At 41.2% G+C, this 13309-nt stretch overlaps 1 protein-coding gene across 1 annotated transcript in view; it reads right to left on the bottom strand.

Moving 5' to 3' along the window:
• The window catches only part of LOC136675746 (serine/threonine-protein kinase ATR-like), a 30237-nt gene that overhangs the window by 3936 nt on the left and 12992 nt on the right, over positions 1-13309 (bottom strand). The window contains exons 23-41 of the mRNA XM_066652485.1: positions 13083-13196; positions 12835-12950; positions 12266-12386; positions 11945-12082; positions 10730-10943; positions 10223-10395; positions 9555-9719; positions 8935-9026; positions 8428-8519; positions 8159-8336; positions 7552-7779; positions 6644-6803; positions 5495-5674; positions 4946-5088; positions 4762-4859; positions 2975-3207; positions 2694-2828; positions 1770-1970; positions 72-215 (exon numbers count right to left, since the gene is read on the bottom strand). Of these exons, the coding sequence (XP_066508582.1) occupies positions 72-215; positions 1770-1970; positions 2694-2828; positions 2975-3207; positions 4762-4859; positions 4946-5088; positions 5495-5674; positions 6644-6803; positions 7552-7779; positions 8159-8336; positions 8428-8519; positions 8935-9026; positions 9555-9719; positions 10223-10395; positions 10730-10943; positions 11945-12082; positions 12266-12386; positions 12835-12950; positions 13083-13196 (2925 nt within the window). The remainder of the gene's footprint in view (positions 1-71; positions 216-1769; positions 1971-2693; positions 2829-2974; positions 3208-4761; positions 4860-4945; positions 5089-5494; positions 5675-6643; positions 6804-7551; positions 7780-8158; positions 8337-8427; positions 8520-8934; positions 9027-9554; positions 9720-10222; positions 10396-10729; positions 10944-11944; positions 12083-12265; positions 12387-12834; positions 12951-13082; positions 13197-13309) is intronic.

Raw genomic sequence — 13309 nt, forward strand, 5'->3', positions numbered from 1 at the left:
TCAAAGACAAGGGGTAGGGGTAAAAATAAGAAATGGGTTTGAGCCTAGAACTCCAGGTGTGTGTGCTGTACCTTGTTGATGAGGCAGTTAAACTCCATCAGTCTGCAGTCTTTCCTCAGGTCGTCTTTGGGTTTACACATCATGGTGTAAAACTTCCCATCTGATCCCTTCAGAGAGATTTTCTTTGGCTTCTGGAGGGAAGCCAGGATCTCCACCTTCCGGAAATTAAATCAGCACATTTAGACAGTGGCATGCTCATAATAACCTCAAGAGAAATCACAAGAACCAATACTCCGGTATCAAGTTGATACCAGTTCTTGTTTCCTGTGGTACCAGAGGTACCAAAGGTTTCACACGACCAGACAAGCTCACCAGATGATGAGAAGCAATAGACCTGTTGCGACTGTTTAAAAAAAAAATAAAAAAAATATGGAAATACACATTTAAGGCTGACAACCAAATAAAACTGCTGCATCACAAAGCCTGACGAGCCCAGAAGACCCATAGTTCAGCAGAGTGCATTCGGTTTCAGTGGCTAACGGACAAACGCAGCGCAAAAGACAACTCAAACCGTTTTATTTGGCAGCCACAAGCTCAACAAACAATGATCAAGGCAATAAATATGTTTTCAAAGCTTAGATTTCTTTCTTCCACTGAGACCATTTAATCAGAGTGCGGGTCTCACTCTACAGCCAATCAGGGTGAAGCTCCCACCTTCCAACACATCTGGCATTTAAAGGGGTAAAGTACTGGGTTAGGAACAATAAACAAAAAGAAAAAAAAACATTATTAACTAAATTCCACCTTTTTTCTGGAAAAAAGACTTTTAAATAAAGCATTTATGTTGACATGCATGCATTTCGTTGGCATATTTTTTGCCGTGGTATTGACTGGTATCGTGAATCGTAGAATTTTAGTGGTATTGGTACCAACTTATAAATTTAACCTCACAATGGAGCTCCATCGCTTTGATACCCTGCTGGCATAGTGAGGTGTGTCTCTGCTTCAAAGCATCCCATTCTATTAGTCAGTGTTTATCTATTATGTACATGCGTTTTCAGCAATGGATGCAGCACATAGGCCCCATTGACACACATCCGTATATTTTTAGAAATTGAATTTTTTGTTTGTGTTTTGGCCTCTTTCCACAGAAATACAGCATTTTAAGTCACTGAAGATTTTGAAAACGCTGACATCCCACAATGTGTCATACAGGTCTGTTTCTGGTTACATTAGCAGAACCTGTTCAGAATGCTATTCTTGGGACTCTGGATATTTGTGTGTGTGTGTACATATTAATATGTCTATTTGTGAGAAAGATGTCTATTTGCGAGAAAGATGTCTATTTGCGAGAAAGATGTCTATTTGCATAATATATTTTTGGCTCATTTAAGTAAACGTTTTTCTGTGCAACTAAGGGGTCATGTGAAGTGAGAGAGAGGGAGCACGAGAAAAAAAAAAGAGAGTGAGAGCATGAGAGACAGAGATAGAGACCATTACAGCCTAAAGAAGAAGGGATAGTGTACACAAATGGAAAAGAGAGAGACAAAATAAGGCAGACATCTCAAATGGCAAAAAAGAGAGATAAGAATAGAAAATAAGAGAAAGTAAACACAGATGGAAAATAAAAAGAACGGACAAGGTTTTTGAGGTCTCGTGGATATTTTTGATAACACAGACAAAGAACCTCAGTTTTAAAACTATCCGGGTACATGTGGAAGGGCAGAGGGAATACTTTGACATGTGCTGTGTGAAGGGTGAGTACTGACATTGTCATGGAAGCCAGAGATGTAGACCCAGTGTCCTGGGAAAGCATCGTGGTTGGGGTTAGCTCCTCCGGTTGAGGGCAGTGTGGGGATGAGTACGGACTGCAGAGGGATCAGTATCTCACTGAAACTTGCCTCCTCCACCAGGCGCTTCAGCAGCTTAAAGTGAACACTCATACTCAGAGTGGAACTGTTCCCATCCACCTGCAGAACATAAAACACACACAACACTGATTTTAGTTCACTGTCCAGGGTGTGTATAAATCTCTGGACTTAAGATGCAGTATAATTTATGCCCAAGGCTTAGGTTTGTATTTGTAGGGACATGTCCTTAGCAATACTAAATGTCCATAGCAATAGCAGAGGTTGTTCCTCCAAGCATGCATGCAAGCATTTCACTGGCTGAAATGGTGGGGACAGATGGGAAGTGCTTTGGTGGTTTGTTGGTGTGTACACATCAAGGCTGAGACCAAACATACGCCCTTGATACCACCAAAAACAATTCAGTGTCTCAATTTTCAACCTAGGTGAATGTAATTTGGTTATTTTGGTATTTTGTGAAACCATTTGGACATGAAATTTTGGGGGCAAAACACAGCATGTCCTGACTATATGCTGTATATTATGAGTACAAATATAGAGGCTCTTGCTTGTAGAGCTATAAAAACACAGTGGGGAAGGAAGAGAAATCTAGGATGGGATTTATACTGAAATAAATAAAAGTAATTTACTTTCAAAAACACCAAAATGCCACAGGGCTGTGATCAAGTCTTTCCTCCAACATATTTCTGCTAAAAACTGAAACACTGCTATGGTTCATTACAATAAATCAATACAAAAATAATCAAATAATCTAATATTTAACACACTGTACTGTTTGTGTGAGGGTTTCCTTCTCAGTTTATCAAAGTTTATTACATTTCTCACCGGTTTATTGCAGAGCTCCACCAGTTTGTCTGTCAGTCTGTTGGCGTCTCCAATGAATTTCCCGAAAGAATTTTTCAGACTCACAGCTTTCTTCAGGATCTCCTTACACCTGTTCATCCGGGTGGGATAGGAGGACTGTGAGGGAAAGAGAACAGAAGCACAAACACAGAACTGCCATGTATTAATCAGCGCCATGGGCAAAACTCCTAACATTGAATAAGTTTAAGTGTAAACAATTGTTAAGGGAAATTTTAAATGCCAGATATCCCTCCAGAACATACCTTGGAGACAGCAGTCATCATCCACATAGCCTGCTGGGGATATGCAAGGAAGACTTTGGCAATGATCTCCATGAGGACAGAGAAGACCTCATCGCTGGAGTGGCAGATGCGGGAGATGAGCTGAGAGAAGGCCGTGAGGAACTGATACGGAGAGAGGTTGGACGTATGTTCACTGATCACTGTGTTTATTTTACTCAGATCTGAGCGCATCTGAGACCTGTCCGAGCGGCCGGCTGCAATACAAGGGAGATTAATCACTAGAGGGACACACTTTTAACAGTGGAAGATACCTCTTTCAAATTTCACACCATCCTTCTGCTACATTAATTTATGTAATTCATGAATGATTTGATCAAAGGCACTTGTTAGATACCACTTGTAAGGATACCTCTCCAAGAGCACATATGCTAGTTTTTGGTTGGCTGAAATGTAGGAAAATACCAATGCTGGGGATGTGGGACAGGTAGCTGTCTCCCTACTGCTGTTGAGACTAAACCTACACCCTTTCCTCTGCCAAAAAATACTCAGTGTATTGTAAAATCTCTGACTTGGTTTGTTGGGTATATATATATTTTTAAACACTTTTAGTTCAAGATTTTTGTGCAAACACTAGCTTTTTAGTGTTGATCCGTTGGCACTAGACGGACTGCCCCTGAGAGGAACCAAGTCTCAAAAGCAAAACTGTGGAGGGTTTTTTCCTGAAAAATATAATACTGAAAACAAATTACTAAGCTGTTTGTCCTGGTTTTGAAGCATCAATTAGATGGATCTCACTTTATTTAAAGCCTGGAATGAATGTTTTCTCATAATTATAATGCTTTATAAGCATTTAAAGGAACATTATGTAGTATTTCTAGCTTAAAATTACATTTTCTAAATGATTGTGATGTTCCACAGAGCTGTAACCGGGAGATGAGGGTCTCTGTGGCTGCTACGCCAGGTCCTCTGCTGGCTTACTTGAGTAAGCAACTTCTGAATAAAGGGGCTGAGGGTTCTCGCGAAAACACTTCGTAAAACTTCACGGCACAAATCTCATGGGTGCTTGTCTAGCTACAAGAAGAATCTAGCAAGGTAGTGTGTGTGTCCCGAGAGCCGTTTGCTTCTGATTTGAATATCCCTTTGCTCAGAAGCTGTGTGTGAGAGAGTGAGTGAGAGAGAGAGAGAAAGGTGGTGTGTGTGAGACTTGATTTCATGACAGTACTGTAAACGTTAATTACACTCAGCAACAGGTAGGAGGAGCTTAGGAGACAGAAAAGCACATTATATTGTATTCCATTTTAAAGAAAGTTTTAAATCTCCATAACATGAAATACATGTAAAACAGATTTAAAAATAGCTCAGACTCTTTAAACCTTTTAATGACCAGCTGTTATAGTCTCTATAGTCCTTATGGCTGGGTTACACTTTGGTGAAGATCTATGTACATGTCTCTGCATCACATTGGTGGCACGATAGACAGATTTATGCGGGGGTGTCAGTCTACATAGAACAATATGACATGACTGCGTAAACTAGGATGTAGTGTCCAAACCAGATTGCATAAAAAAAACGAGCAACATACACAGGTCACTTGACCATGGCAAAAATATCAGCACCTATCAGTGTTTATGTTACGCACAGCTCTGCATATCCACACCACGGGTCGTTATGGTTCTTGAGGAGCTCATTTCAGTCTGATCCTCTGTTTATGTGGATGCAGAAGATGCCTTTACAGCTCACTGACTACATTTAGCACAAGAACCTGTCAACCTATCATTTCAATGCCACAGTGATTATAGGGACCTTACCTTTTTCCACTTCGTAAACTTTGGCACCGAAATCGAGCCAGAGAGTGAGCATGCGCGGCATGGCCTGGTAAATGTACTGATTCCCAAACTGAAGAGCTCTAGAGAAACATTGGGGGCAGAAACCTCAGAAACAGAAACAAAATTTTAATTTTAAAGATATTTACAGCTGGAAAAGCAGTCATACTTTCCGAAATAAGTGACAATGTAGCGGATGACATTTCCCTGCTTCTCCATCTTGTTGTCTGTGACCATGGGCATCAGTTTGTCATAATACTGTGCAAGGTAAAAATTCCCATCTTCCCACTCAGGCAACAGAGTCGTAACATCCTATAGACGAAAACAAAAGAGAGCTTAAAATGTATTAATACATGTGCAAAAGTATGCAGACACTCATTATAATAATTGAATTCAGACACTCGAAATTTCAGTGTGTGTAATCTCCTCAGAAAAACACAGAGTAAAATGTGATGATCTGGAGCAGCTGCATGAGCCTAGCATCACCATGTCCAATACGAAGAATCCATCAGAAGGCCCCCATAAAGCCCATCTATCTAGGGCTGCAGAGGTCCATCCGGTTCCTTTTGGATGAGTTGGAGTGCTGTTTGTGATCCAGAATTAATCACCAACACCAGCTCCTGACCCTCATTGATACTTTCATAATTGAAAGCCTAAGAGGTTTAAGTGTTATACTCTCTGAAAACATGTTTCTCAAGTCCAGGCCTAGCTGCAGTACCCTGTAAATCTTCATGATGGCATTGCTCTCTGAGTTTGCTGTCTCTTCCATGTATCTGCCCAGCAGCAGCAGAGCCTTCCCTTTAATCTGGATCCTCTTTGGGTCGGAAAGTGGCTTGTCCTCTGGGAAACACTGCTTCAGTTCTTTCTGCAGCACAATCAGAGCCTGGTGCACCTCCCCCTGAGGAGAAACAACAGATAATAGCACACTTTACACCTCAGCCAACCCTTACTGGGAGTCTAAGTTACTTTTAGTACATACAGAACACAAACTGGACAAACTGGACAGGGGGTCTTAGATCCCCTCAAGATGAATACGGACATTTTAAAAGGGTTCTGTCTGTGTTTTGAAGTTTTAAAACCCTCTCCAAGAAGTTCTCTGTGGAGAGCTGTCTGTTGAATCCAGCACCAGTGCAACATCATTAGTTACAGACCCTAAAAACTTTTATACAGAAATAATCCATAATAATAGTCTGACCACATGAATAACAAAATAATTCAGCAAATAATTGCCTTTTAGCTGTAAATTTCGTTTGATTATTTTAGTTACTGTTTGATTATTTAATTTGTGCATCGTAATTATTTTTTATTACTTTGATTTAAAGTCCAATCACGTCAGATGATACTTTCAACGTCTTTCAGACATTATGCACACTTTTCCCCCGTTTTCAAGAGCAGGTGTAAATTTTGTTCATACCTACAAACAATTTGAGTCTACGAAAATTTTGATGAATCCGTATATTTACGAAAAAAGTGAGCGCTGCAGTTCATCTAGTCAGCTTCTGTAGAAGATTGTGACAACATTCCTACATCAACTAAAAACAAGGCTGAAGTTCCCATTCCACCTTAAATGATGCAGCAGTTGCATTAAATAACGTGACATCTACTGGGTTCCAGAATATAACTGCTGCACTATTTATGGTGGAATGGAAAATTCAAATATGATTTAAACCCTAATCAGGCTTGATGTTACTGGTTCAAACATGATGTTATGGGTTAATATGTATTTGTCCCACCCGTTGGTGTATGATTATCTCATCAATTATCAGAAGAAGATTTAGAGATGATACGTTGCTATTTAGATGGATTAAGACATCTTTCTTCATTAAGGGCTTTTATACAAGTACTGGAACTCTAAAGTGAAACATACCTTTGAGCAGAGCCACTTTGCCTTTTCCACAAAGAGCTCTGAGATATGAGAATTCTGTGCATTGAGCAGAGCATTGAAGGCAGTTTGATGGTGTCCGGCTCTGCGGGCAACTCTAGCGCTCTGCAACCAGCACTCCCCAACCTGCTCCTCACACACATGCCTATAACACACACACACACACAGAGAGACAGAGAGAGAGAGAGAGAGAGAGAGAGAGAGAGAGAGAGAGAGAGAGAGAGAGAGAGAGAGAGAGAGAGAGAGAGAGAGAGAGAGAGAGAATTTATTCCATTACTATTGAAGAAACTACCTCTTAGAATTTTGAATGAATTAGTTTCACAGAGCTGGCGCCCTCGCTGGAGAAATTACACACTGCTCAGCAAAAATTTAGACTTGCCAGAAATTAAGAAACTTCAGAAATGTCTTCAGATAATGGCTTCGTCAGTTATGATTATATTCTTTATTCTCACTAGAGATGTTCTGATTGCAAATGTATTTTGTGAATATGATTTTTTAGCATATCGATCCATCACATTTTATTTATATATCGCTTTTCAATAGATGTGTCCAATAGATTCTGATTTTGGCTGATTTAGATATTTTTCTTTCTAAGAATTATCAATGATGATTGCTCCAATGTTCCACTGATCAATGATCAATATTTTTCCTTTCCAAAAGAAAAGATGTGCCCCAGGTACTTCCCCCAGTTTACTTCCCTCTTTCATATATTGCAAACAGCAACCGTGTTGTCTTCATCACTCACTGTGCCACTGTCGCCCTCGTGTGGTGGCCCAGTATAAATGTGACTGGCACAGAATCTGTTATATGAGACTGGTCAGCCGGTCACTGACCCCTGAAAACCAGCCAATTCCAGTCACCTGCCGATCAATCGGTGCATCTCTAATTCTCACCCTTTGCTGAGGCTCAGCAGCGCCCTCCGCAGAGCTAGGATTGGTTCTTTGGCTCTAAAGGAATTCTGGGTCATGAGGAGGCGGGCATCCCAGTTCTGCATTAGCTCAGGCTTTGATCCTCTCACTCTGCCCTCAGTTTTGACCATGGCCCCAGTCTTGTCCCCAGCTCCTGTGATCTCTTTCTGCAGCTCTGTGAAGGCATGCTCCAACTCACTGAGCATGTGCAGCCTAGGAAACACACACACACACAAGCACACATAAGTGTTGCAGTTGGGACAAAACCTTTCATCTTCAAAACAATAAACTCCAAATATTTCTGGACATCTGCTCATCTAACATTTCATCTGAACTGAAGGGCTGAACTGGCGCTCCATCACTTCAGAGAACATAGCTGCTTCAGGACACCACACAATCCTGGGAGTTATAGACTCTGTTGCCATTTGGCATTGGACCTTGGACCTTAGCCTCTATTGCAGCTGTTCCATAATCTACCATCTAATTTCTTGTTTTTCTATGGAGACTACAAAACATATGTCAGAAGAGGAAGTTGATATCACTAATAATAAAAAGTGTCCACAAATTTTTGGGCGTGAACTGTATGTGGTACCTGACAATGTACTCGTATCCTCTCTGGTATGTCCCACACTCAAAGCTGGCGGCTGAAAGAGGGACCACCTGCTCCTTTCTGGACAGTTTCAATTTTTCATAAAACATCTCAGAGTCCTGTTTCTTCGCGGCGAGCAGCATCTGACCAAGCCTCACCCCCCATGTGTTTGATTTCTGATCTAAACTCACACAGATCAGGTCAGACAGCAGGTTCACAGGTCTTTTCATGCATTTAAATGTTTTAGCTCACATCACAAGTATAAAAATTACCGGACGCTAGATAGTCCTCCAGCAAATCCCACTTTGAAAGCTTCCACGCAGCCTCCACACGATACGTGTTCAGATCAGACTTCCAGTGAGGCCTTAATAAAGAAATTACAGTTAGTTAAAAATTCAATTCAATTATGGTTCTTGAGGAAATAAAACAGAGGTTTTGTGATTCTCATTTCACTACAATGCAGGTAAATTTAATTAAAGTGGTAAGATTCAGAATCATTTTTAAAACATCATAAAATACAATCTAAACAAAGATTGTTTATATATCTCAGTGTTGAAGGCATAGTCTTATTAATTGTAAGTGAAAACACTGAAAATTGGTCAAAATGTTTTGGTACAAAAACTACCCCACAATACAGGTCCTTTCATTTTTACTGGAGGAAATGTTTACAGTTATGAAAACTAAACTAAAGAAAATGAAAAAAAAAAAAAAAAAAAAAAATCACACCAAGCTTCAATCTCTTTCACTTTATAGTCTCACAATACATAATTAAAATACACCTGCTGGCCAGTACTCCATTGACCTGAGTCATGACAGTGGACAGCTGCCCGAGCCCCAACATAGAGTTCATCACGCCGTGATAATGTACGATCTGCACAGAGCAAATAGGAGGAGAAAATTAATGAAACCTTAACAATTACAGCTAAATCCACCTGGCATTTACATTGTAATATTACACTGTGCAAATTTCAATTTAGAGTCACTTTAACTGTACACCAGCAAAGTGGGAGGGTGTAGCTCAACAGAAACTTAATAGAGGAGGAGGAGGAGACATTTAACTGGCCATAAACTGAATGGGGAGGACTTGAAGAATATAGCCTTTAATTAACTGTCTTTTTCCAGCCCACAGAAGTTGGTGTTTCTTGATTGTAAACACAAAATACAACAACAAATGTTCCACTTCTGGCTGTTCCCACTAGGGGTCATCACAGCGGATCAACCGATCTCTACAGTCAACTTGTTTTTTTCGAATTCCCTTTTTGGTGCAACCCTCCAATAAAAACTGCACTTGGAATCGGAACAAGGAGCACATCCACTCCACATATATAGGGACCAGAGGCCCCCCAAGACCCCAAGCCCCTCACAAAGTATAAAGTGTGTGTGTGTGTGTGTTTCTGACCTGGTCAGATCCCAGCTGAATGGCCCTGTCATAGCAGGCTGTGGACTCTCTGAGTAAGCCGATGCTCTCGTGCTGAAGAATCTGTTCGCGAAGAGAGGGTTCCTCTTTCCTCAAAGCATTTACACCCCTCACTCCGTCTGGCTCATGCATCGCTGCATAGAGAGCCTTAAAAACACACCAGAACACACACTGAGGTCAGTCATTGTTCATAAAAAAAACGACTCTCTTTCTTTTTTCACTACTATACACTTGCAACAGAATCATAGGTGCTCACAGGTTTTATCATTTGTGCACCCCATCACAATCTATCATTCTTTAGTCATACTGATATGGAGCAGCTGCACATAAGCCTAAGTTCACCATTACGCATGGGTTAGAATGACTTAAATCCCTCCAGCACCAGGTTGGGGTGATGAGTTGGGGTGGGGTTTGTGAACCAGAACTAACCATCCACCATCAATACCTGACATCAGTGAGGTTTATGTTGCTAAATACCATCAAACCATCACAGTCGATGTTCCAACATCTAGTATACAGCCATCCCTGAAGACTATATGGGGAAACAACCTCCTGATTAATATCCATCAAGTGATGTATGAGCAGGTAGGTATTTAGATTAAATGCATGTTACATAATCTTTCCTGTGAAGTTTCTCCCTTGTGTCTCACCTGGAGGAATGTGAGATGGTCCTGAATGTCCTGCTTATTTTCCCTGATAAATGATTCGAAGTGCATGACGGCGCGAGTGTACGCTTTAGAGCGAAAGGAGGCCTTAGCGAGAACGTCCTGAGGAATTCTGTTCAGGAACAACGCCACACACTGATACTCGCTGTTCTCTGCACCTGACGACACAAAAATGTTTATTTACTTTCACATTTATGCCTTGTGGTGGTTGCTCTTATCCAGATGAACAATGCAACTTTAGATGTAGATGATGTAGTGTTAGGAGTTAGTTTTGCTCAAGAGGATCGAACTGGAGACCCTTCATTCCCAAATCCACATATTTTACATTTAGGCTACATCTGCCTTCCATGTGTGTTTGTGTGGTTTTTGACCACTGTTGTGTGTATCTCTTCCCTTACACGTTGTCCAAATGTTTTGGTGCTGCTGAGGGTTTGTAGACTGTAGCACCCCCACTGATTGAGGTGTGTATTTGTGTCTGGTGTGTGCGCTGACCGTTGTTGGGTGTGTCTTTCTGTTCCTTGCTGTGGTGTCCAGATGTTTTGGTGCTGCTAAGGGTCTGTAGTTTGTGGCGCCCCCACTGGGTGAGGTGGTCCAGCATAGAGAAGACTGTCTGGGTGCTGAGCTGACTCAAACTGGAGGCATTCTCCTGGAGTTGGGTCAGCCTCGGATCGTCCTCCTTCAGAACTGCCATCATCTCCTCTGTCACCTTTACACAGACATATTTTGACATAGTATAATAATATTTTACACAGTAGCAATCACATACAAACCATTCACCATAAAGGATGCCAAGATGGGAAAAGGCTCTTTAACAGCCACCTGGTACACAACAGTAAAATCCTAGACAAGCCCTGAGACAACACATTAACACATTAACCACCACATAAAGCATCATGGCAACGCCATAGACACCACCTAGAACACCACAGTAACACCCTAACAGCCACCTGGAACACCACAGTAAAATTCCTAGACAGGCCCTGAAGCACCACAACAACACCCTAAACACCACCTAGTGCAACACATCAACACCCTAAACACCGCCTGGAACACTACAGCAACACTCTAAACACCACCCGGTACAACACATCAACACACTAACCACCACCTGGAACACTACCGCAACACCCTAAACACCGCCTGCAACACTACAGCAACACACTAAATACCACCTGGTACAACAAATCAACACGCTTACCACCACCTGGAACACTACTGCAACACCCTAAACACCACCTGGAACATTAATTCACTATCTGTTACCGCTCATCCAGTTCAGGGTTACATTGGGTCCAGAGCCTACCTGGAATCACTGGGCGCAAGGCAGGAACACACATTGGAGGGGGGCACCAGTCCTTCACCGGGCAACACACACAAACATTCACTCACACCTACGGACACTTGGACACTTTTGAGTAGCCAATCCACCTACCAGTGTGTGTTTTTGGACCAAGGGAGGAAACCAGAGCACTCTGAGGAAACCCACACGGACACGAGGAGAACAAAACTCTTACCAGACAGTTACCTGGAGCGGGACTTTAACCCACAACCTCCAGTTCCCTGGAGCTGTGTGACTGCGACACTACCTGCTGCGGAACAGTGCTGCCCCCCGCCTGGAACACCACCATAAAATCCTAGCAATATTTAATCAACTGCTTGCAATAACATAAGTACATTTAACAGAATTCTGTTAAATCCCTCTCTCACCTCCCTCTGTTCATCCGAAGTGGATCCGAGCAAGACATAGACAAGGATGTGGGGCAGCAGGTAGATGGTCACTCTGTAATCGTGTTTAATAATGAAGCTGCAGCAGTTAAACACTTTACTGGCCAACTCGTGTCTGACCTAAAACATGCAAAACAAAAACAACACAACACTTTGGAAATGTTGAGGGTACTCAATTCTCTATGTTGAATAAAAAAATGAATATAAGCAACACCACCCTTAAAAGATAACCCTCTTCTGCACATTTTAATAAAAAGCTACTGTTTACTTACTGAATATTGGGAAAAATCTAAGCATACACACCTTGCTGATGAGGTAACCTGCCCAGGTGGCTGACCAATCAGAGAACTTGCTCCCACGGCTGCTGAGATATATGGGTTTTGCCAACTTGGACCAGTTCATCACTTTCTGAGAGCTTTTATACCTAAGATTATAGATTCATGAATATTCATGATCCACTGCAGACACCAAAGGGGTAAAGTATATCCCAATAAATCTACATCATTCAGCTATTGGTATTCTAATAATTCCAGAAATGCATCAGGAAAAATCCTTCTGTAACAGAGTATAGAATATTGCTGGGAAATAACATGTTGAAAGTAATAAAGGTTTTAGTTTGCAAGTGTTGTCAATAGCTCAGAAATTGACATATCTGGATATTTACGTTAAATCCTTTAAGATAAAAAAAAAAATCTCCTGTGACACTTGATGGTGGTAGTGTGGAATGTAAAGACATCAGCTTTCAATACAGTTATATTAAACATTTGGAAACTGCAGAAAGAGGAGAGTTTTAATGATTGAAATTAAAAACAATTTCAAGTCTTAGAATGTGCTACACTTTTTGTGGACTGATTTACAAGATATAAACTCACCTGCTGTTAAGGTGAGGCTCCAGGATCTCCTGAATCTGCTCTGGAAACCTCCTCCACAACCTTCGACCGGCAGAGTCTGCGCGGCCCTCACGACAATCAAATATAGACAAAAGCTCCTGAAATACAATCAATTAATAGAGATTTCATCTCGTTACAATAGCCCTACACAGGAATAAAGTCACTTTGTCAATATCAAAATTTAGAGGTTCATAAATAAGAAATAAAATAATAATGTGTAAGTTTCAGACCTGCATTGCATAAGCAGCTGCATCCTGTGCCCGTACATTATCAGCATATGCCAAAAATGTCCGGGTCAGCTCAGTCAGGAGACCAAATGCAAAGTTTGGGTCATCTATGCCACTCTGCACAGAGAACAGACAAAAAAAAAAAGTTATCATCATCTGTACCAATTTCTGTGAACATCTACTTATGGCATTGTTAAAGACTTATTTATTATTAATTCCCTTTATTCAAC

This window comes from Hoplias malabaricus, chromosome X1 (assembly GCF_029633855.1).
Source record: "Hoplias malabaricus isolate fHopMal1 chromosome X1, fHopMal1.hap1, whole genome shotgun sequence".
Lineage (NCBI taxonomy): Eukaryota > Metazoa > Chordata > Actinopteri > Characiformes > Erythrinidae > Hoplias > Hoplias malabaricus.